The following is a 26,222-nucleotide window of genomic DNA, read 5'->3' on the forward strand; positions in this document are numbered from 1 at the left end:
AGTCAATCCATTAAAACGTTCTTGGTAATACCTTAGGGTTCAGCTCACGAACTGTCGTATTATCTCTCCCATGCCAATAAAAGCTGCCTGGTTCCTTCCCTAAAAATCAAAAGAAAGAGAAATAGTTTACAGAAAGGTTACATAAAGATAGGCCGCTATGAGTAACTCTGTTGATGGGGAGTATGCAGTTATGGTATATGAAAAAACAGAAAAAACATCAGGAGAGGTGTAACACAAAGAAATGTAAAAAGAAAGTTCTAGCATATGCATGATAACATGTACCCATAGAGTACATCAGTCACATTATTTACGAAGTAACATACAAAACCAGTAAATTTACAAGTGATTTTTTTTTAAAAAAGGGGCCACAAATTCTGGAAGTACATGCAACGCTAATAGTACTACAAGAAGTACAAGAAGTTATTGACCAAGAATCTCTAATTGCTACTTTCTTCCCACACAAGGCAGCAATAGAAATACACTGAAGCATAAGATTAATGAAGTATAAACAGCATTCAATCTAAGTGGCTTGAGAATTACATTGGACATGGAGAATTAAAACCTAAACAGTATCCAAAGCTTGCCATAGAGCATGAGAGTGCTATCCAAGAAAAACAGTGTAGTTAGTTATCACAGTCCTCAAATATAAAATAATGGCACTTTTCAATCTCTAAGCTTCAACAATGTTAGTTTAGGCTGGATATCTGTCCATATTTTCTCACTTTTGTAAGTTAGGAACTAACATAATAAGAGAGTTTTTCATATGTTTAAAATTTATATTTCTTTAGTTCAGTTTTCCCTACCTATGTCATTAGCCCCATCATTGACTACTACAAGAACAAGGTTCCTTTTAAAATAGCAGAAGAGCCCATAGTAAATTAAGGAAAAAGCTAGGATTAGCCCACTAGCTCATATGAACATAAGAGCCCAACGGTCCATATTGAATCTGGGCCGATTTGAAGATCACGGATATCCGGTAGTACTTGGAATCTTTTTTTCTTTTTTTTTTCTTTTTTTTTGACAAATTCAGATTACTTGAAATTTTAGGTGTGTGTTCTTCTCATCAAGGCGCATCTAATAAAAATATAAAAAACATTATTTGAGAAAAATAAAATGACCAAAATACCCCTAAAATTTTCTGGGGTACTTTGGTCGATTTATTTCATGTAAAATATTTTTTTGATATTTTTTGAAGATTCACTTATTTTTGATAAACACACGCCTAAAATTTCAAGTGATTTGGATTTGTAGAAAATAAAATAAAATTCAAAGAGTATCGGACATCCGTGATCGTCAGATCGGCCTAGATTCAATCTGGACCGTTGGGCTCATATGTTCATATGAGCTAGTGGGCTAATCCTAGCTTTTTCCATAAATTAAATAAGAGAAAGGATATAATGAACAACACATAAATAACTTTGCCTTAAATTTGATGGAACAATGTGAACCCTGTAGAATTCAAAATGTTTTAGAAGATAGATGTTTTTCATTGACCAAATTTCATGAAACTTCAAAACTCATACACAACACGTTTAAGTAAAATTTACCTGATTGGGTAGTATTAAACCACTGAAACCATGCTTCAAGTCTGACGAAGGCCCTCTCCAGAAATGCAGCAATTGCATCACTTTCACCGGGAGAAAATATGTTTCTTTCGATACCAACGGTAAGATCTGAAAGGGTGGAGGCCCCCAAGATAAGCTAAGGTCCAAATGGAGATAAACTTTTATAGAGCCTTACAGGAGATGACGAGATAAACAAATTTTGGAATAAGTACCCAAAGAGTATTTGCAATGCGAAAGCTTTCTGCATTTCATGTTTCTAAAAATTTGAAACAATCAGAAACTAATCACTGATATCTGTGTCTAACAAACGGAGGAAAGACAATTGCTCATAAGCTGTTAATATGCTAACGGTAAAAACCATGGGCATCAAATTAAAAGTTTCTAATTGTTTCAAAAGATTCATTAAACTTTAGAGAAATAATTCTCTTAGGAAGTGCATAAGCATGAAGGTTCTAAAAATATAATAAAAAATTTGCAAAGCATGTAAAACATGGTGTGAATATTTGTACGTAAAATATTAATTTTTTTTTTATAATACGTGTTATGCATAACATCCAAATAATTTTTTTTTAGTGAAGGTTAACTTGCATAACATACAAGTGTAAGCACATTAACTAATGAAACACTATGAAATCTACGCACCGAAATTAAATAAAAAAGAAGAGGAATTCTTTACATGGAATAGACCCAAAATACCAGCACTCTGGCCATGACCCAGTGACAGTTGTACAAATACCTCCTATCTGTTCTAGTAACGTTTAAAGCTATGATGATCTGAGAGGGCACAAAGACCACATCAGGGATTTTGGGATCAAGGTATCCAAAACAAAGAATAAGTAATTTGAACAGACAACAAAAACTGGATTTAAGAAAATGGTTGCAAGAAAGTGAAGAGAGGGCAGGAAGATGGTTTCAATTAGCTGCTACATTCCCCCTGCAAACCACTAGGCAGGGGCCACGACGTAAAATTTTGAGCTCCAGTTTGCCAAAACTAGAAAAAAAGAAGTCGAACAAAAAACATTCACTGGACTCATAAAAACTCAGGAAGACTTTCCTCAATTTCGAGACATGGCGAGTCGACTCAAAGGGACTTGCTTAAGTTTTTAAAACAGAGAAAATAGACTTTTCTATGTTAAAAGCCAGTACCTTCATACATATTCAGACGGACTTTTTCAAGTTGACTTTAGCTAATCAATTCAGACGGACTTTTTCAAGAATGCTAACAAAGAGACATATTCATGGCAATTAAAGACATTCGTGACAAATATAAGAAATGTGCAACAAACTATTAATTGATCTGCATACCTGTCAGTCCATATACCAATAACAACAGTAGTGATATAAAAAACTAAATAATTCCACCTGTCAGTGTTTTAATTAGTGATATAAAAAACTAAATAATTCCACCTATGTCAGTGTTTTAAGCTCAAACAAAGACAACACTCACACATTGGCTTTGGTCAAATCTAAGGAATTTTTCAATAAGTTAGTCACAGATTAGTCAACCTAAGCAGGACAAGTTTGTCCGTAAGGATCAATTTTCCAAGACTTGCAGCTTTATCACTAGCCCAAGTCGTTGGGCAAGTCATAAGGTGAGTTTTTTTTGTTTTGTTTTTCCAAGCAAAATACATACAGACAGACACACACACATACATGAATACATGCATGAATGCGAGTATAACTACATTAATAACACACATCAAGAAATAAATCATGGGTAACTAAACTTGCATGAATGCGAGTATAAATACATTAATAACACACATCAAGAAATAAATCATGGGTAACTAAACTTGCATTCAAGCATATGTTTTTGTTTAAAAGAGAAGAACTAATGAGGAGCTTACAAACAATCATCAACACGTTTGCCCCAAAAAAATTATCCTCTACTATGGTATGATGTTTCCAGCCAATTCCACTAAGAGAAGCAGTTATAAAAAAGAAACCAGCATTATATCATTGTCAATCCAGAACCATATGTATCCCTTTATACATGAATTTTAAAAGGCATAAAAGGAAATAATGCACATAGCCCATTTATTGATGAAGTAGATTGGAAGATCCAGATATACATAAGTCGTCAAAGTTGATCAATAAGAGCATATATCTTATCCACATTAAGTTATACAAAATTACAACAATCATCATCTCAAAGTTGATCAAACCTGAACTCAGGTCCTTCTCTTTGCTTCAAATAAAAAATTTGTTACATGCATGAAATAAAGGTGGGCAGTTATTCAGGTTTATCAAAGATGAACAAACACATGGAACATAATCATTCAAGGAATAACAGGTGCTCAATTATTAAAACATAATCATATTAACTTTTTTTGAATTAAAATAGAACAATAAGGAAATAGAGGTTTTTGCATTATTGAAATCCTATTTTACTTCAACTAATGGGAAAAGGGATATCATATTAGCCAATGAGAAATTACTGGAGAGCTGAAATTCTCAAAATCAAATATAAAAATTTTACTACAGAGAAAACAGAAATCTGAAATCAGCTAAAAAATAATTTCCTTCCAAAGAATCAATTGCCGAAAGTTTTTGACAAATGATTGAGAGTACCCTGTAGAACAAGAAATAATGTTGGTGGATTGCCATTTGTGGGATGCTGACGAACAAATTCATCAGGTACTTTGCTGTATGAAAAATAATAGGTAAGTCAAAAACGACAATCATTCGTATGGCACACCACGTGCACTAGGCACTCTACCTACTTACAATCAGATTAGCGATATCCATGTATATTATCCAACAGAAGATCCAACAACAGGAAATACACCTCAAAGCTTCAGCTCCCAAGATCTGCTCACGAGGAATCCACCCATCAACATTTATTAGATCTAACCAGTGGCCAATGATATCCAAGCATATGCCAATATCCCAGCGCCTGTTAAACAGAAAGAATCCAATAATCATGTTTCTTTTTGGATGTCATAATCCTCTAATGGATTATTTTAACTACTAAAATAATCCCGCAGCACAAAAGATGGTACAAAAATCTGTACTTGGATGGTTAGATAATCAATTATTAAAAGCAAATCCATATGCAAACAAGAGAAGGAAATGTTATCAGAAAACCAAAAACAGCAAAGTAACAGAACGAACTTTTGGGAACAGAGACAACTAACCAAATAAGTAGCTGATGAAACCCCTCGTCCCATAGAAATCCCCTTGGAAAGAAAGACCGACTTGGAACAGCTGTATATAAAGCAGCTGGCCAATAAGAAATAAAATTTTCACCGTCTCCATTCTGCAAAAGAAAGATACCGGCACAAAAAAAAATGGGTATGAGGTTACAAGGATAGAATGTCAATCTCCGTGAAGCAAATAATTCAAGATGCATCTAGGTGAAATCAAAAGTAAGGGAAGAAAAAAAAACAGAAAATAAGCTACAGGTGAATATTCTGATATTAAAGAAGCGAAACAATGTAGTTAAGCTTTAGTATTACCTAATTCACCTAAGAGCACAGAATAAATTCTGGCAGCAAAATTATATGAAATTAGTGTCGTCCTGTCTCATTAAATCGCTGAAGTAGTTCACAGACAAAGTGTGTATGTATCACACTGTAAAAAAGCAGGTTACAAGTGAATTCCATAAAATTTGTTGATCGTTCGAGTATAATGCCAATCATGAGTCAAGGTGCAGTTATTGATGATGCAGAAAACATGATCTTCTAAGATAACAAACACATTTAGAATCTGTGGCTAAGGTCATACTTGTGCAGAAGCATAAGTATGAAATACAAAATGTCATGTTTAAGTTAACGAAGGTTACTAGACACTTTTGCAGAAGCACAAGTATGATTGCAACCATAAAATAAGGCGAAAGCAGAAGATAATCAAGACTGAGGTCTATTTCTCATCAACCACACATGATGTGTGAAAATAACACACTGAGAATATGTAAAGGACAACTTCCCTCAAGACAACAAAATATCCTACTGGAGAGTACAGTTACAGAAATATCCTCATAGAAATAGAGCACAGAAGTATGATACATGTGTCATTTACTCATGATGATGTAAATTAAGACTCAAGCATTAGTTTGCTGGCAAGGTATATAAATTTGTCCCTTGGGATTGTCACTGTTAAAATCTGCAAATATTGCATCTACAAATGCCCAACTCTTTCTAATGAACTAAATGGAACATCCTTTTTCCTTGGACCATTCCGCAGTTAAGTTCACTTTGCATCCCCTCAAATTGGTCACTGATTGCCTTAAAGGATTTAAAGAAAAGACACGAAACAACATGGAGCTGGAACATAAAGCAAGATGGCTTTGACAATGTATTCCCTACGACATTGTTATTTTCAATCCTACTCCTAGCAGACTTTGTAATCACCTGATCCCAAAATGATTTCCTTGGTACCTCAACAGAGGAGTAAATGCAAATATTGTCAAAATGTCCTCAACAACCTACTCACTTTACTTCTTGAGCTGGATCATCAGCTGACTGACATAAGAACCCACTCCCATGGATCTAACTTTCTCTAAATTTACACTTTGGTTTGGAACCTTCAAAGAAAGTTCAATATAAAAGTTCAAGGACAGGCTGCAGATCATCACTTCTCCAAAGTGAATCATATTGTCAGCAAATTTGTCAGTGGAATAGAGCTTGGACATGCCTTCACCTAGGAAAATGCCACATCCAACAAAACAGATATTTTCACTTAAAAAGGTGGTCAGTGACTCTATTATAATAGTAAACAAAAGAGAGGATGATAGGTGCTCTTCCCTTCAACCTATGAAACCATGTAGATACCCCTTGTGTTCCTGTTAATCATGATGGAAAAGGTGGTCAAATTGCACACGCATATATGGTATTTATATTCTTTAAAATCCTCTGGTCTGAGAATGACTTTTGAGAAACTCTGGAATGTATATCCATGGGCCTTTTCCAAGTTGACAAATAACACCCAGATTGCTAGAATTATACCTTGAAAGAATCAATGATGGGCAACCCATGCACCTAAATTTCTGCCTTCTATAAAGTCCCATACGTCTAGCCAAAATAAAAGCTTTATCGTCTTTGACAGGTTCAACAATATACTTGTACAAGTTGCTTCTCAAATATATCGAAATAACATACTTGGTGTCTACAACCTCCTCCCTCTTGCACATAAGGATGATAAAAAGTGGCATTAACCCCAAACCCTGAAATAATGTTCATGAGATCAATTTAAATAGAATATCAGATATTAAGGAAGACACCAATCAGGAAGACATTCAGTAAAGGAGATTTGACTAGTTGATGCAGTCGAAACCACTCTCTACTATCTGGAGTGTTCGGATCGCAATTGCAAGACAAAGAAATAAAAAGACGATTTAATTTTTTGGATTTTATTATTTTGGATAAGCCTTTCTTGGTAGGACATTTTTTTTATCTCTTTTAGATAGCGTCGTCTTTTTTTAATGGTCATCTTCATATTAGATAGCATCATCTGATTATTAGGAGTAGATAATTATTAGAAGTAGTTTTATGAGATAAGTCCATTTTTTTTTTGGAAGGGTGTGGTTTTCCATTATGCAAAGCATACCCTTATCCATTGGGTGTTGATTGGTAATTGGAGATAAGGGAAGATAGGAGGCGTTAATTATCTTGCAAAGGGAAGGAGCATAGTATTAAAAGGGAAGAAGGTGCATTGTAAACAAAAGTTTTGACGTTGAATGAGAATTACAGAGGTTCGTTAATTTCACTCAAAAAAAAGAAAAGAATGAGAATTACAGAGGGTTCCTCTTTTGACCATAGAGAGAGAGAGAGAGAGAGAGAGAGAGAGAGAGAGAGAGAGAGAGAGAGAGAGAGAGAGAGAGAGAGAGAGACCCCATTGTGGGTTTATTTATTTTTCTTCTTGCTTGTGGGCCAAGCTAGACTACTCGGATCCGCACGATTTTTTCTTTCTTCTTGTGATTCCCTTCTCATTTTTATTTCTCTCTCTAAAACGTGGTTAATTTTTGCCGGTGTTTGTCGGTAAATTTTATATTGCGTCAGGTGGTATCAGAGCAAAGTTTCCAATTGATAACAAAGAAAATGCCAGAAGCACCTGTATTGGCTTTACCAGACTTTGATCAAATTTTTGAAGTTGATTGTGATGCATCGGGAGTTGGTATTGGTGCTGTATTAAGTCAGGAAGGAAAACCGGTGGCATTCTATAGTGAATAGCTCAATAGGTTTAAGGTTAACTATTCTACTTATGATGTTGAGTTTTATGCCTTTGTACAAGCACTGAGGAATTGGAGACATTATTTGGTGCAGAGAGTTTATTCTTTTCTCGGATCACGAAGCTCTTAAATACATCAATGGTCAGCACAAACTCAATAGAAGGCATGCTAAATGGGTGTCTTACTTGCAGGAGTTTACTTTTACCTTGAAGCATAAAGTAGGTGTTCATAACAAGGTAGTTGATGCTTTGAGCAGGCAAGCCATGCTACTTACCACTCTGAAGATGAATGTAGTGGGATTTGATACCTTCAAGGAGTTGTACCAAGATGATTCTAAATTTGGAGCAACGTTTATTGAAGTTTTAACAGGAAAGCGTGATGATTATTTTGTGCATGATGGTTTTCTCTTCAGAGGCCTGAGACTACGTATACTAGATTGCTCACTACGAGATAAGATTCTCAGGGAGTTGCATAATGAAGGTCACTTTGGTCGGCCTTGGTATCGAAGGATTACATTGATAGATTTGTAGACAGATGCTACATTTGTCAAGTCTCCAAAGGAAATGCGCAGAATACTGGGCTTTATACTCCATTACCAGTGCCCTCTAAACTTGGGAGGATATCATTATGAATTTTGTGTTGGGGTTACCAAGAACACAGAGAGGCATGGATTCGATGTTTGTGGTGGTCGACAGATTCTCTAAAATGGCACACTTTATTGCCGGCAAGAAAACTATGGATGCTTCTAATATTGCAAAAATTTATTTCAAGGAGACTGTTCGATTGCATGGCATTCCAAAGTGAATCACTTCAGACAGAGATACAAAATTCATGAGTCATTTCTGGAGATCTCTATGGAAGTTGATGGGAACTGAGTTATGTTTTAGCAGCGGATATCATCCACAAACTGATGGTCAGACCAGTGTTCGCAAAATCGAACCGGAACGGTTAATCGGACATGGCTGGAAGTGGTTTAACCGGCCTAATCGATAAACCGGCCGATTCAACCACTCTAATCGGACAAGTCCCAAGCGGTCATAAAAGTGTTGAAAAAAATAAAACAGATACAAAAAAATACTAAAATATAAAAAGCATATAAATAATGATTAAAACAAAACACATTCAAATGAAGTTCAAAATTAATGAAAAAAATGGATTTTAACCCATTTTATATTTTCCAAGGGCTATTTTAAAATTATTCTAAAAAAGATGGGAAAATATAAAAGTGAGTATTAATGACCAAAACAATTTTAATCTTTACTATAATGTAAAGAATATTTAAAAATGCATTACAAATCAAATTCCTTATTTTTGAGAATTTAAATACATTTTTTTGAATTTTTTTTTTAAATACCGGTTGATCACCCTAACCACCCAAAACTGAAACCGACCACTGGCCGGTTCCGATCTAACCAGGCGGTTAGATCAGGCGATTTTGCGAACATTGGGTCAGCAGAGGAAGTGAATAAGAGCTTGGGAAATTTATTGCACAGTTTGGGAAGAAACAAGCCGAAGCAGTGGGATTTGGCTTTACCTCAAGCTAAATTTGCTTTCAACACGGCCCATAATTGAACTACTCAGAAGAGGCCATTTGAAGTTGTCTATGGATATAATCTAAGCAGTGTGCTAGATTTGACTCCTATACCTGATGCAGGGAAATTTAGTGACAAGGCGGAAGATTTAGCTGACCAAATCAAAGACAATCATGAGCAGGTTAAGAAGCAGATTGAAGTCAGTAATGCAAAATACATGGCTGTTGTAGATAAGCATCGCTGCAAGCAAGCGTTCGAAGTTGGAGATTATGTGTGGGCTGTTTTGACCAAAGAGAAATATCCTGTTGGGGAGTATAACAAGCTCAGTAATCGAAAGATCGGGCCATGCGAAATTCTAAAGAAGATCAATGACATTGCCTACAAGTTAAAGCTACCAAGCCACATGCGGACCTCTGATGTCTTCAATGTCGAGCACTTAATTCCTTATGTAGGAGATACTTCTAGTGACGAAGAGCTTATCTTGAGGACGAGTTCTCCCCAACTAGGGGAGAATGATGCAGTCGAAATTGCGCTCGAAACGCTGGAGTGTTCAGATCCCAATCGCAAGACGACGAAATAAAAACACGATTTAATTTTTTGGAATGAGTTTTTATTATTTTGGATAAGCATTTCTTGGCAGGACATTTTTTTTATTTCTTTTAGATAGTGTGCTGTTTTTTTAGTAGCCATATTCATATTAGATAGTGTCATCTGATTATTAGGAGTAGATAATTATTAATAGTTTTATGAGTAGTTCGTTTTTGTTTGGAAGGGTGTGGTTTTCCCTTGAGCAAAGCTTACCCTTATCTATTGGGTGTTGATTGGTAATTGGAGATAAGGGAAGACAGGAGGAGTTAATTATCTTGGGGAAGAAGGTGCATTGTAAACTAAAGTTTTGACAGTGAATGAGAATTACAGAGCGTTCCTCTTTTGAGCGTAGCCAGAGAGACCCCATTGTGGGTTTATTTTTTTTTCTTCGTGCTTGTGGGCGGTGCCGAAATACTCGGATCCGCACAATTTGTTCTTTCTTCTTGTGATTCCCTTCTCGTTTTATTTCTCTGTGAAACGCGGTTAATTTTTTCCGGTGTTGTTTGTCAGTAAATTTTATACTGCGTCACTAGCCCAACAAAATACTACATTCTTTTACATCTATAAATTGTCTATCTCTCAATCCAAATTGCACTTTTGGGACTCATCCACCTAGATCCATGTTATTCAGGGTAAGATATCATACTTTGTCTTAGGATCCATGCTACAAGTAAGAAAGTAACAATGAGAATCGCAAAGGTCAGACAACAGATCCTCCCTTCTATTATCTCCCAATCTCAATCGGCCTTCATCAAAGACAGACAAATCCTAGATGGAGCCCTTCTAGTTCATGAGAGTATCCATTCTAGGCACATGTCTAAAACGCCGGGACTTATCTTCAAGATTGATTGGGAGAAGGCTTATGACCACGTTGATTGGTCTCTCTTGGAAGAGGTCATGAGAAGAATGGGGTTCCGAAATCGGTGGAGGAGCTGGATGAGAGGTGTCTCTCTAACCCTCATTTTTCCATCCTCATAAATGGTTCCCCAAAAGGCTTTTTTCCCCTTCTCGAGGGGGATACATCAAGGGGATCCTCTTTCTCCCTTCCTCTTTGTCATTGCAGCCGAAGTGTTTAGTCGCTCCATTTCCCGTCTCAACCAAGCAGGTTTCCTTTCGGGCTTCAAGACCTCTACCTGTGGCCTAATTGTGTCCCACTTGCAGGCAGATGACACATTTGTTTTCCTAGTGAGAAACTTCCTTTGGTCGGGCCAAGCAGAGAAATCAAACTTCCATTTAATCTGTTGGGATAAAGTTCGATTACCGAGAAAACAGGGAGGCCTTGGGAGCAAAATCCTAAGAAAACATAACCAGGCTCTTCTAGGTAAATGGTGGTGGTGCATGGCCACACAGACTGATTCTCTATGGGCACAGATCTTGCGTAACAAATATAAGATCCCCGAAGGGACATGGGTACCAGAACCAAGGAATTGTATCAACGCCTCAGGAGCATGGAAATCCTTCTCATCATCTCTCTCCCTCTTCAAGAACTTCATTCGATTCCATCGAAGGGAGGGAAAGAGTGCGATTCTGGTTGGATATTTGGCTAGGACACACTCCCTTAAAGGATCTCTACCACTCCCTTTACCACATTGCTTCAAACAAAGAAGCGACAGTCGCAGAAGACATGGTGGTGGTGGGAAATTGAAGGGAGTGGAATCCCTCTTTCAAAAGGAACCTAACTGATGAGGAAACAATAAACTCTCTCTCCATGTCAGCAACCCTACACTCCTCCTACATAGCAATACAAGGGAGGGACAAGTTGATTTGGTCTCTCACACCCTCTGATATTTCTCGGTTGCATCCTTTTACATATAACTTATTCAGCCACCCACTTTTCCACACAACCCCCCCTCACTTTTATCCATGGTATGGTTTACCATTGCACCCCCCAGAGTTAAGCTCTTCAATTGGACTACGGGCTCTCAAAGGGCCCTCACAATGGACCAGCTCCAAAAAAGAGGCATTCCAATCCCCAATAGATGTATCTTATGTCAATGCGAAGAGGAATCAAACTCACACCTTTTCATTCACTGCAATATGGCCCATGACATTTGGGGCCATATATTGCAGCTTTGCGGAGTTCAGTGGGTAATGCCATCAACTGTTAAGGAACTCCTATCCTTTTACCCTACAAATGACTGGCCCAAGGCAGGATGAACACTTTGGAAGGCAGCGGTAGCAGCTACAATTTGGAATATCTGGAAAGAGAGAAATTCCAGGATATTCCAAGGAAAAGTTACTGAAAGCCCAACCTTACTCCACAAAATTACCTCCTCAGTAATTTTTTGGGCAACCAACCACCGATTTTTTTCAGGGATTGCTGCTAACACTTTCTTAAGTTAGTGGCAAAACATCATGCACCACAATCCCCATAATAGAAAGAGACCCCACAATTGGCAACCTCCCCCACAAGGAACAATCAAACTTAACTTTGATGGCTGTTCCATGGGAAAACCCGGTCATGTTGGAGCAGGAGAAGTTTTCAGAGACCAAAACCATAGGATTTTGTTTACCTACTCTGAATACCTCGGTATTCAAGATTCTCAGCACGCCGAAGCCATGGCCATTCTTTTGGGGATCAAGAGGTTCAACCGATCATGGGGCTAAACCTAACAATGGCGGGAGGCGCTAAAAATATAATATCATGGGCAAGAGGGACTTCCTCTCCTCTATGGTATCTTGCTTTCATCTTTGACGAGAACACTGATATTTGTAAGGATATAAACGTCTCATCGACACATACACTGAGGACGTCGACCGAGCTAGCCGATCTCTTGGCAAAGGACGGGGCCAGGGCTCCAGTTGAAGCCCCTACCTTTGATTTGGACCACAAAGGGACCACCGTGTAACACTGCGTGGCCGGTTTTGATTGCTTTAGATTAGAAATTGTTGGTGTAAAGGGGCAATACTATAAGGCCATTTTTTGTAATCTCATTGTATATTCTGTATAACTTTGAACAAATACGATCATTTTGTATAGGGTTGACCTATTTTTCATGGAGAGTCCCAGCATGAAGGGACTCTTGGTTCAAGCAATCCATGTAAAACATTTATAGCAATACAGTTAACTTTATCAACAAAAAAGAAGAAGATAAACATGAACTGTTTAAAAAACGAAAAAGAAAAGAAGGCTGGACAAGGTAAACTATAGAAAAGTCTGGACATGTAAAAGGATGATGACACCTGCCCACTCAGACGTATTGGGCTCATAACATAGGCCAGATCTGATAGAATACAAAACAAAATGAGGATACTCAGTGTGCATCTGATATCAGTTTCTTCCAACCAGTGTTTTTTACTACTCGAGCTCAACAGGTTGCCCTACCCAAGTTCCACCCAAAACTTTGATAATTAACATAAATTTTATATTGAAATAATTGGTCAACTTATAATTGATTTAATCTTTTGATTAAATCAATTATAAACAACTCATTTAGTTTTGTTTATTCAGGGTTTTATGCTTTTTAATGATTTTTTTCTATTTTGTTATATTTTCTCATTTTCTTGAGAATATGATCTTTAAACAATTTTCTTTTTCTTTTCTACTTTTTGAAAACTTTTGTCTCATCTTTTGTAAACACTTTCTCTTGCTTACATAAATTCAAAAAGCGCTCTGCCCAGTGCCTAGGGGCCTGAGCGGGCCAACCGGGCGGGCTATCCCTAGGTGCCTGCATAGGTGCAAAAAATATCTGTCAGGCGGGGTATTTTGGGTTTTGTTTTTGTTTGGATTATAAAAGATGCATGAATATGCAATTTTTATACAAAATCCGTATCTAGAATATGATTATCAGACACCACTTGCCCCCTTTTAAACCTAGGCCGCCCAGGTTTTGGGCGGCAGCCTAGACCCCCCTGGCCTAGGCACCACTGCATGCTTATCAAAGTTTTTTGGAACAATGCATGCTTATCAAAGTTTTTTTCCCAACTTAAACAGATTTTTATGAATTTTTCCTTTTCCAATCTTTGTTTGACCATTTTTGAGCTCGGTATGGGCTCGGGCGAATCAACTCTGGCTCACCAGAGTAACACGGCTACGTTGGTGATTGATTTCCACGACTCAGCTGAGATCTAAAACACTGCTTCCAATATATCAAGGTAGCCACATTAGGTGCATCCAAAATACACGGTGATTGATAATTATATTCAATAATATTGAGCACACGAAGTTTGAATAATGGACATGTTTAATTGTCATATTAAGAGTTATTTATCCACCTCAAATAGTGGACTTGAAAAATATGGGATGGATGCTAAGCTGATCCTATAATTACAACATAGGTCTTCACTAAATTCAGATAATTGAGCCCTATGGATATGATATTTTTACACAAGACACGCATATCTTTCAAATGGGGGTGGTTTGAAAGTGTTTAGACCTCGTTGATCCTTTAAAAACTCATTAGAAGGGAGATATCCTACCTGAAACCTAGTGTGCAGTTGGGACAGTGACATGTCCCACTTAGCACAGTTATAACTTTCAATCCATAAGGCATTTTGAAGTGTTTCCAAAACCAAAATTCGAGTAAAACACGTTTGAGAACATTTGGACTCCATTTGGGCATTCAAAAGTTCGTGACAACCAAAGTAATGGTTCTGAATTTTATGATATCTGACCACATTGACATATCTTCACAAATAATTGCATAACTCTCAATCTAGGAGGAATTTCCCCCACATAAACAAGAAGAAAATAAAAGTTCTAGCAACAATGAAAGAGCTGTGGCTCTTGAACTTTCTTTGAAATCTGGACTCATAGGAAAAGGAAACATAAGGTCCCTAGATTTGAAGATTTCTAGAATATCGAAACCCACAAAACATTGACTAAAGTGTAAAGACAGCTAAAACTGAAACAGAAAGAAAACCTCAAAGAAACCCAAAATTCTCATCACATCCTAGCAGGGTTACCGGAAAGATTATGTGTCAGCCGTCTAGTTCCTCTCCCTTCTCCACCCACCCCTTTCTTGTGGCCAATTGGAATCTCATGACTTATTTCACCATTCTCCATTGGTTGGAGGGAAGTCGACCTCAAGTTTGATTGGCCTTGTTCTCAAGAATGGTCTTCACCATTAGTTTCGTATCTCTTTCATTGGGTCTCCATATCATAATATCCTCCGCATCCTTGTGCAGTGAAATTATATCCTTCAAATCCCCCATAACCAATATAGTTGCAAGCCATTAGAGAATTCTTTTAGAGAAGGGTCTCTGTACTAGCAATTGAACTTCTGAAGTTCAACACCTTCCTCGTACAATACAAATCCTTCTTACAAAATTAAAAAAGGAAAGGATCTTGATTAGGTACTTCTTTGATCACCTCTTCCCCATTGTAGCAGTGGCTTGTCCCAATTGTCAAACTTTTACTCATGGGTTTTGCAAATGAAAATAGCCATTTGATCACAAGATAATTATTACTAACAAAAGCTTGAATGGGTGATGCCTCCCAATCTTCCAGATAATGCAAACTTGGAACTTATGTATGAAAATTTTAACACACAGCTCATGATTTTGTTCAAGGGCTCGAACTATCTCATTTTAAATCCTTGAATTTTCTAACTCTTCATAAGAAGCACAATTGTAGAAGGAGTTCTCAAATGAATCCTTGATTTATCCTCCAATGCCCTGTCCTTATTGGATGCAGCTCTGTCTTTGCTCTAGGAGAAGTAGAAGTTGCTCTTCTTGTTTCATGAGTTCTTGCAACACTTTCATCTCTCCTTCGGCTAGCCATTACAGCACCGCAAGCTCTCCTTGGTGGCTTTAAATCACTGTTTGAAAGATCCAAAAAAAGGAACTTGGTCTGATACTAACTGTTGGAAACCTCTTGAGAACAAACTTGATCGGATACCAAAATGATGCAAACCAATCCTTGAGAATGTCCTACCCTTTTGTAAGCTCGCCAAGTCTGGGGGAGAATACCTAGCTAGTGGGCCACACTTGAGCCTTTAGGAGCTACGGAGAGCAATCAGGTCATTTTGAACCCATTTGTGCACTTCCTCCTATAGTTTCCAAAAAGTGGCCTGCCCAATGCCTAGACGGGCTAGCGGGGCTGGGCAGGCCCCCAGGGACTGTGCCCCTCAAGAAGCAAAGTTGCCCTTGTGGGGGGCATTTTTCATACTTTTCCCCCAAATAAGGGGGAAAAGGGAGGGGCTTAGCTTTTCACATGTCCTACACCCCCTTTTTAAGTAAAAAAAAAAGAAGCAATTTTGCTTCCAATCAATTAATTGAAAGTATCAAAAAATTGATCCAAACATCAGCATTTTGAATGTGGATATGATTTTATCAATTTTAGAAGCTTACTAGAGTGCCTTTGAGATTGACAAACATCTAAAACATTGAAGACTAAGTGGTTAGTTAAGAATCTTCATATTTGAAATTTTATTTATTATTTCAATGACTTCTTCAATATTTGAGATGTTATTTTCAATGACTTCTTCAATACCTAAAAGAGATTGTTTCTAATACCTAAGGTTGATAATCCAGGAGAATAGAGAGATTGAGGAAGATGCCACACATAGAATTAGAGTTGGGTGGAGGAAGTGAAGACGTGCATCCCAAGTTTTATGTAATCGCCACATGCCATTGAGACTGAAGGGGAAGTTCAACAGGACGGCTATAAGACCAGTCATGCGTTTTGGGACGGAATGTCTAGCAGTCAAGAAACAACACATCCATAAGATAAGTATAGCTGAGATGAGGATGTTGAGATGGAAGAGTGGCAGAGAAACAATGATAGAATTTGGAATGAATACGTGCGAGGGAACTTCTTCTTGTCGACTAGGACATCCTGGATGAGACCATGGTTCGCATGGGTTTTGGAGCGTGCTAGAGAAAATGGATGAAAGGATGTTGCTCCCAACCTTTCTTCTCTGTTCTAATTAACGGCACACCCAAGGGTTTCTTCCCGGCTACAAGGGGACTACATCAGGGAGACCCCCTTTCCCACTTCCTCTTCGCCATCTCAGCTGAAGTATTCAACCAATCCATTTCCCACACATGTACCAGACGGGCCGTCTCTTGGGTTTCAAAAGTAGCCCCCAAGGGTCGTGTCATCTCTCTACACTGATGACACACTCGTATTCCTCGACATGGTATCTCAGGAAATCGAAACCCTGATAATCTTAAATGTTTCGAGTTCGCCACGGGTTTCAAAGTCAACATGTCTAAATCCATTCTAATAGGAGTCGCCCTCACCCCGCAACAAACTCGTTCTGTTGTCTTGGCCGGGAATGCAAAGTGGACGCTCAGCCAACTAGCTATCTTAGTATGCCACTGAGCCATGGAAAACCAAAAAGATGCAGTGGTCCCACATCATTGACAAAGTGGATCACCATTTGGCAGGTTGGAAAGGCCGCTTTCTTTCCTTCATAGGCAGAACCATGCTCATTAAGGCCACCTTAGCCAATACCCCCATTCACCTCATGTCCTTGTTTCACATGCCAGACGCGGTGGCCGCCCGCCTTGATCAGCTCATGAGGACTTTTTTTGTGAGCGGGAGACATCAACACCAAGGAATACCACCTCATCTCCTGGGAGAGACTTTGCCAACTGAAACATCTGGGAGGTCTTGGGATTCAACTTTTGAGGAAGCAGAACACGACCTTGCTCGATGATTGGATACCGTTGCAAATACCGTATCCCTCTCAATGATTGGATACCCACCAGCAGTCTTCCAGGCATGGTCCTCCATCTCTCCCCCCAAGTCCAATCTTTTGCATGGATAACGCTCTCTAAAAAATCTCTTATGGTGGATCACCTTCGGTGTAGGGGCGTCCCCATCCCCAAACGCTGTGTTATGTGCCTCTTGGACGAAGAAAGCAACCCACACTTTTTCCTCCATTGCCACATGGCCCACAACCTTTGGAGTCCATTACTCCAATTGTTTGGTTTGCAATGGATTACCCCCCTCTCCATCCTGGTACTTAACTATTTAAATCTCGCCACCCCCAAAACAAGGGTGGAATTGGGCTCTCGAGCAAGGGTAGAAATTCTCATTTCTCCCCTTAATAGGGGTAGAAGGGTTTTGGACACTTCCTAGCTTTTAGAGTGAGAAAACCCTCAAAACAAAGATTAGATAATTTTTTTGAAGATTGGAATTTTATTTTCGGTTCTTTTGATTTCTGAAGAAATTAAAAAGGATAGAAATCGTTGATTGTGAAATTCAAAGATGTGCTTATATATTTTAGATGTTTTCCCAACTAAAGGCTGCCAAATCGGGCCAACTTTGATTAGGTTTTGAAAGCTCAGTTTTTCCTTTTTCTTCCTTCCTGGGACTTAGGAGGGGGCAGACAGGTCTTTTGAGACTTGTCTTTGTTTGTAGCGTCAATTGCTCTGTTTAATCCATAAGTTTGATGGTCCATATTCACAAGTTGTATGACCTATTGACCACTTCTTATTTTATTTCAAGTACTACTAGTTTGCACAAGTTTCAATATTCTAGATTTCTAATAAGTCAAGTTTCTAACTCATGTTTGTATCCAGAACCAAAAAAAAGAACCCAAACCACACTAAAAGTAAGAAGTGTAGTTTATTTTTGAATAATAATCATACTTAGGGAGCTTTGGTACTAATCCCATACCCCATACAACTCCTGACCCCACTACTTCGGTTCTGGGGCACCTCAAAAATGTGTTGCCTGTCTAGGAGGCCATGGCACCCCCAAGGCGACCAGAACCCCCGGCTGCCTTCTGCTTTTAAAACATTGAATATATATGCAAGACACAGCCTCTAAGGTTCAGTCAGCCTAGAATTTTTCCAAATCACAGAATTAATTCGACTATGACCTTCCTCAATACAAATTGTAAAATCTGGACTCACAGGAAAAAGGTAATGTGCAGTCCCCAAATTTTGAAGACATCCAAAACAGTTTCTATCGTTTGAAGGTTTTCAAAGCATTGAAACCCATAAACATCTACACAAGTCTATACTCTAAAAACAAGTAAAATTTGTAAAGATAGAAAACCCCAAAGAATCCAGAAATTCTCATCACATGCAAGCAGAAGGCACTATCCAAAATACCACGAGTCCCCCTAGTTCCTCCAGTTGTTTCTTCTTTCGTCCAACTGTAATCTCATGACTGGTTTCATTAGAAGATACCTCAAATACAAAGGGTTTCTTGAATGTAGGAAATCTCAAGAAAAAAATAAAAGCAAATTTCAAAGCCTTGGAGATATTGTAGCAATCAAATATCCACCAAAATTGTAAGAGAATCACATTTCGTCCACCAAGAAGCAATAAATCAACAGCAAATATAGAATGAATTTATTCATCTAAGAAAATACAGAAACAAAAGTCATGTGAACTACTGAAGGCGACTTACATCCGTACTCTTCAGAAGGGCAATCTTTGACTGCCCATAGAAGTATCCAATACCTCCTAGCAGATTTCCAATAGAAGCCTTACCAACTGTCAGAGCCTCAAGGCCAACCTGAAAGAATATTATCATAAGATCAAGGCATAATAGAAAAGGGGCTGGGGCTGGGGTCGGGGCGGTAACATCCCCACACCCAGTTACCTCATCGTGGTATCCATTCCTACCACTGACAACGCCAATTTAACACCTTCAAAATGGAACTCCCTAATCTATTGAAAGAACAGGTAAGGGCCCGTCTTCCCCACTGAATTACCCAAAAACAAAGATCAAGGCATAATGACGATGACCAAGTCCAATAACCACTGCCTTTTATAAGTAGACCAGTAAACAGTTATTTTAAAAGTCAGTCCAATGACCAAATTAGGATGGTTAAATCCTTGAATTCCCTCAAAAAACATTGAAACGTATATACATGTCATGCCCTTGAAACTCAAAAGTAAGTGAGTCAGTAACACAAATCACTCATAGAGATTCAAAATAACATAAAAAGCGATATCTCAACACATATCAACTCTATTAAAAATATTAGAATATAGCATATCACAAATAAAGAAACACATTCTAATGATTAAACAGTGAAAATGTCCATCATAGAGAGCTGATGTACATAAAAGTAACTAGTGCTAACAACTCGGAAATTGCATGCACACATGTGCATACAGGTGAGTGAGAGTGCATGTGTGCTTGCTGGCACATATGCTGCTAAAGAAAGAAACATAACTGTAAATTATATACTAGAAGCTCTGAAAACATGCACATCAAAGGATGGAACAATTACGAAAGAAAAGCGCCAGTATAATCATGTCGTTTGCCTATTAACCAAGGGAGGTCTTGGCATTGGCTATAATATACCTCAGTAATTGTGAGTTGGAGCCCCAAAGTGGCCACCATGGATCATTGGTCGAGATCCCCCATCATTCAAACCCAAGCACGTGACTGAGAAGCCTCATCAAGGATGTACATCCTTTCTTTTTCTTCTTGGTGTACACCATACTTTTGGATGAAGTCCAAGGTTTGGTGTTTTTGTATTCTAAGCCAAAACATGCCCCCCCCCCCCCAAAAAAAAGCCAAAACTGTATGGATTAGAGCACAGTTGTTGGAAACGACTGGGAACCCGAATCGTTTTAGGAATCGGACTCGCATAATCGTGGCTGGCTAGAAGATTCCTATCTTAGGAATCGTTGTCCGTACAATAGGAATCACTAGAAACGAGATTCCTAGTTTTTGAGAATCATATTTTGACCGAAATAGATCCAAGTTTCATCCACATATGGAATCAAGATTCCCATCCCCTTAGAATCAACACTCTAGGAGTCAAGATTCATTAATATACGGAATTGAGATTCCGACATCTATGGAATCGAGTTTCTGACATATGTCGAATAGATATATGTGGCTGTTTCAAATCGTGATTCTAACATATTTGGAATCAAGTTTCTAAAGTATAAGGATCAGAGATCCATGCTAGTTTAAGATCGAGATTTACAATAATATGGATGATGAAATGCGTTTGACGACCCCTACCAGGAATTGAGATTTCATTTTTATGGAGAACGAAGCCACAAGCACATCTTGAGCCTCACCAACTTTAGAATCGATATTGGGTGTCTCTTATTAGAAGGTTTCCCAAATTTTAAAAGGATTGTGTTGTTTATTGAACTTACTGTCATTACATACAAAAGTCAAGTATTTTTAAATTGTAATTTTGACTTCATTATTATAAAGACAAAATAGGATTATGTCTATGCCATGGTTTTATTTTAGTTGTATGTGTTGTATTTACCAATTATATTCTAAATTTAAAGTGAAGGCCATTCATGGTAGCACAAGTAAAATAATGAAACCTTGCAACCACTAGAAGCATTTGAAGGAAGATTTCTACTCTAATTGATGTGGAATCAAGATTTAATCCTCGCTGGAATCCATATTCGATTATTTGAGAATGTCTACCCACAATTAATGAATTCAAGTTTCTAAAGATGTGTTGGATCGAAATTCTAAAATTAAGGAATCGAGCTTCCTTGGTTCCAAGAAATGGTTTCTAAAGATGTGTTGAATCAAGATTCCGAAATTAAGGAATCGAGTTTCCTTGGTTTTGAAAAATGGTTTCTAAAGATGTGTCGAATCAAGATTCCGAAATTAAGGAATCAAGTTTTGTTGGTTTCGAGAAACGGTTATGTGGAGATTCCTTAACAAAAACGCGGAATTAGGTTTCGAAACTGGAGATATCGGTGGAGAGATTTGGTAACTATGGATGACAATCAAAGAAAAGGAGAACCACCCCATCAAAGCTAAGGCAGAGGTGGTGTCTGCCTAACTAGCCCACGAGGCCTACAAAGTCATAACCTAGGGCTATGGTTTCACAGGGCCTCGTGATGTAGGGTAGTGACACCATAGGACCTCATTGGCCTCCTGTGGGATCCATGTATCAACAATGTGCTGTATCGGGTCCATGGAACCATGAATTCAACAAGCCTAGAGGACCATGGAGCCAATCTATAACCTTGGGTCCCATAGTATCAAACAGGCAATCGTGTGTCCAATGGGACTCAATAGTGACGAGCCCTGAAGCCAATGAGATTACAGGTGTAAACACGTGAGGTCCCTCATATTCATAAGCTAAGTTTATTAGATTACAGCCTAGAGCTATCATCCATGTCCCACCTTAGCTGTACAAAGGTGATGAATGTAGAACCTCCTTATGAAGCCTTCATGGGGAATTCTAGATCACTTCTTGCACATAATTTGGACCCACATTGCATGCCACCAGGACTTCATGAGAGTAATACATGCTTCGAGACTTCATGAGAGTAATACATGCTTCGACAACGAACAATTTACAAAAGCCAAGCATCCCTCAAAGTTGTTGTTTGTGCGATATCTTTAAGGGAATAAGGAATGAAATAATGGAATTTTGGAGTGACATGGAGCATGTGGTGGTAAATACAAGCATCAAGAACAGTACCATGTCATGGGCCCCTGGTAGAGAGGAGTTTAGATGGGCAAAGAGCAAAGGATCTATTCGAGAAAAGGACGACTTTGGTAAGAAAGGAAGCTTCCCAAGAGAGAATGACATGGATATAAAAGTTTCCACCAATTGAGGCACTGAAGCTGATCTTCTCTAGCAGTTCTACGTGTAGTCTGCGCGGTATCAAAAGCTGCCAAAAGATTTCCTACTCCCGTCGAAGTATACCATCCAATTACTCCCTCGGGCAAAACACATGTTAGGGATACTTTTTGGATCTCAAATTTTGGGGATTACTCTCTGCAACCCATAGAATAATCTTAGCAAAACAACATCCGAAATAGACTCTCTAGGTACTAGAAAAACCTTATGCGTCAAGATTGAATAGAGACCGTTCAATTTGCAAAAGGCTAGATCTATGTGTCACAAAACTCAAATTTTTCTTTTAAAAGAAGTCATCTAGTAGTTCTTATGTGGTTCCCAAAATTTAAGACCAAGAAGATTCTTCTAAACAGGTTTTTGAGCGAGGGAGAAGACGCACAGTATTCTCCCGCGACAGCATAGTATATGCACTCATAAAAGCTAATAAAAATGAATCTAGATCATCTCACACAAAAAAACACAAATGCCACCTTAGGATGTAATTATCAAAATGCAAATGATCAAGCCGCCACATCGAGCAATTTAGCCGATTGCATGAGGAATTTCATCTGCGGCAACATGGAAGGGCTCGTCGAATTTTATGACCAACGTCAATAGAAGTCAGACAAATAACTGTTGTTCCAATTACCACTATTCTTTAACCAGCACATGAGAGCCACAATCACTAGTGCCCTGATCTGCAGTGTGCTTCGACTGTATAGAAAAAAGCGTCATACTTTTGATGAAGGACTATTGAGTATAGATTCGGAGAAAGGTAATTTGTTCGATGGTGATGTTCCGTCCCCACCTAGATTCCATTCATGGGCATCAGTAAGTTCCATCTGCAAGGCACAGCCTTCCTTAGTCTTTCACATTGGCCCCCATTATGACAAAGGATCTTCAATGGCAAAAAAGTAGAACAAATACACTAAGATGGAAGAGACCTACTAATATATCCAATGTCTCGGCTGTGATATGATGAGAAGCTATTCCCCCTGGAACAAAAGGATCAAAACCTTCCCCATGCCGGATTTACAGATTGCACTTTTCCTGTTAGTCCATAAGGATCAGACACCCATATTTCAGGACCATACAAACCTGTGACATGAAATGCGCCAAACCAAAAGCAAGCCACCCCTGATAGAAATAAATGAATTCCAAAGATTATGCGGATATAAATACCAACACCTGTCCCCTCTTTGCCATAACTACACTCATTTAATCAACCCACCCAACATAGAAGCACACACCAAAAAGCTACCCTCCATGCTTCAACCTCTATCCCCTCATTCACAAAATCCCCACTAGTATATCCGCTGCAAAACCCTCCCAACCAGATCCTCTTGCCTAAACAAACAAATGAGCCTCTTCTCAGACTTCATCCTTACCCCACCCAAAACCAAGAATACCGGTTCTCAAATGGCTCCAACCAGGCAGACGCCACAACCATGACCAGGAAGATCACCTCTCCTCTCCTCATATGTAGCTGATGGCTTCTTTCACTTGTCCCAGGAATGATGTCCAGGGAAGCCTAAGGTGGCTTGAATCAATTTTACCCACCTATCCGTTGGAGGCCCTTACAATCAGGCGGGTACCTGGTCTCTTTTTCCTCCAAAAAAGTCAACTGTAAGGCTCTAAGCTCCACAAATCTGTCCTTAAAGGAGGTCCCCTGCACCTGAAAAGATTGTCAGAGGCCATCTGATGATGATCTATCAAAAACCAAAAACTCTGGATAAATACCAATGGAATCATGGCACATCTATGGAACCAGCAAACCTTCCAGACTACTAGTGCTTGCTGTGGAGGCTTTGTCTTAGCACACTGGAAATCATTTCGCAAGTACCCTATCTATAGGTTCAGCTCTACATTGTGACAGATTAGCCAACCCCCAAACAACCTAAAATTCATATTTATTCACTCTTGGGAGTTCTACTAAAAAATTGAAATTCAATCCGATGGGTTCAACCCTCTGCAACCATGCACCATGGGAGGGAGATGGTGGACCATGAAAAGAACCACCAAACCACAATCTAGGAGCAGAAGAAGGGTTGAGTATGGGAAAAAATGAAAAAACAGAATGTCATACCTCAGAGGTACTGTGAACCATGGTCTTTGCACCTCCAAACAAGCATCTTAAGAGACATTTCAAAATCTGTGCTAATGCTCTACAGTCGTACCCAAGAACATGTCAACGTCGATGTAACGACCCTAAATTTTTAGAATTGATAAAATAATAGTAATAAAGGAGATGACCCTAAAACCTTTTTAACTGAAAAATAGTAGTGAACATAATATAATAAAAATAAAATAATGATATAAAGAAATAATTTTTGATAGCGGTTCATTGTGTTGATATGCACCATGGGATCATTAGTTCACAAAAACTTTTCATTTATGTTAGGAGTGTTAGTTTTATTTAGTGCTTCAAAACAATAATTTCACACGTTTGACTTGTGGACCATTTATATAGTGTGGTCCAAGGTGACCAGTCTTTTCTTTTTGCCTCCTTTAATTGGCGTGGAGGGACTTCCTTTGCTACCCATTGATGTGACAACCAAGCAACCCTTTTTTTGAAAAAACAAATTTGTGCTGGTCCATCTTGTTGTGGTGGACCTTTGGTCCACCATCTCTAAATTCACATTTTTGCATGACGTGGGTTCTTTTTCCCACTTTCGTGGCAGTGAGGCAAACCCACTTTATTATTCTAGGAATTTTAAACACTCTCTCTCCCCTATTTTAACCCCCTTGCTCTGATACCACAATTGTAAAAGGGTTGCTTGGTTGTCACGTCAATGGGTAGCAAAGGAAGTCCCTCCATGCCAATTAAAGGAGGCAAAAAAGAAAGAGTGATCCTCTTGGACCACACTATATAAATGGTCCACAAGTCAAACATGTGAAATTATTGTTTTGAAGCACTAAATAAAACTAACAGTCCTAACATAAATGAAAAGTTTTTGTGAACTAATGATCCCATGGTGCATATCACCACAATGCACCACTATAAAAAATTATTTCTTCATATAATATTTGTTTTTTGTTTTTATTCTATTACTATTACTATTAATATATTATGTTCACTATTATTTTTCAGTTAAAAAGGTTTTAGGGTCATCACCTTTATTATTATTATTTTATTAGTTCTAAAAATTTAGAGTCGTTACAGCCGAGATCAGAGAGGAGACACATGGCAACCAACAAGGGTGCTCTCCCCCTTATCCCACAAACCCTCCCCCGAGAAGGGGGAAAAAAAAGAAAGAAAAATAACTGTGCTGCAAAAATTAGCTATTTATCCCACTGCCCAAAGCCAACCCACATTTAATGACAAACACATTTCCCCTGCCCTAATTAATACTCCGGTCTCTTCATTTCCAACGCCCTCAAACTGCCAACCATCACGTCCATCAACTTAGCCAGTATGGAATTCCAAGAAGAGGATCATTGACACCATTCCTTAGCCCTACTCTAGAGCTTGACCTCTTAAGCCCATCCCATTCCTCGAACACAATTCCCCACGCAAAACCATCAAGTCCCTTATCAAGCTTGCAGCAAGTTCCCCATCCCTGTCCACCCCTCAGGAATGACAAAAGACCAATGGAACAACAGTTGTAGGCTGCCATTATTATGACAGCAAGCCAAAATATGCCATGTCCCGAGTAGAGGAGTCTCATTAATGGAGGAAATCCACACCCAAGTATGCCCGAATCCTGCATTTAATATCCCTCCACAGTCCCAAAACAATGATGGTTCTTCATCCTCCACCCACAGCAAGGGCCCCAGCAAAGACTTGACAAGTGCATTTCCTAGGACCATAAAAGTGGCAGTGTAGATAATTCCAAAACTCTGCAAGTCACAAGCTCAAGCCACCTCAATTAGTGAGGATTCACCCAAGCCACAAGTG

General features: G+C 38.6%; 1 protein-coding gene across 16 annotated transcripts in view; it reads right to left on the reverse strand.

The window, feature by feature from the left end:
- Positions 1-26,222, reverse strand: part of LOC18438178 (mannosyl-oligosaccharide glucosidase GCS1) — an 82,336-nt gene that overhangs the window by 4,743 nt on the left and 51,371 nt on the right. For 3 of the 16 annotated variants that reach the window (XR_016057537.1, XM_088869544.1, XM_020669892.2), the window contains exons 10-15: positions 19,165-19,272; positions 4,703-4,824; positions 4,354-4,461; positions 4,137-4,210; positions 1,548-1,673; positions 32-99 (exon numbers count right to left, since the gene is read on the reverse strand). Coding sequence is in view for 2 of the 16 variants with exons in the window: in XM_088869544.1 (XP_088725670.1) it covers positions 32-99; positions 1,548-1,673; positions 4,137-4,210; positions 4,354-4,461; positions 4,703-4,824; positions 19,165-19,272 (606 nt within the window). In the remaining 14 variants the exon portion in view is untranslated. Of the gene's footprint in view, positions 1-31; positions 100-1,547; positions 1,674-4,136; positions 4,211-4,292; positions 4,462-4,702; positions 4,825-5,023; positions 5,139-6,511; positions 6,730-19,164; positions 19,273-26,222 lie in introns of all 16 variants that reach the window. The other 13 variants (XR_016057545.1, XR_016057546.1, XR_016057541.1 and 10 more) reach the window with 9 other exon arrangements.

The sequence above is a fragment of the Amborella trichopoda genome, chromosome 6 (assembly GCF_054954075.1).
Source record: "Amborella trichopoda isolate Santa Cruz 75 chromosome 6, AtrichopodaSantaCruz75HAP2 v2.0, whole genome shotgun sequence".
Classification (NCBI taxonomy): Eukaryota; Viridiplantae; Streptophyta; class Magnoliopsida; order Amborellales; family Amborellaceae; genus Amborella; species Amborella trichopoda.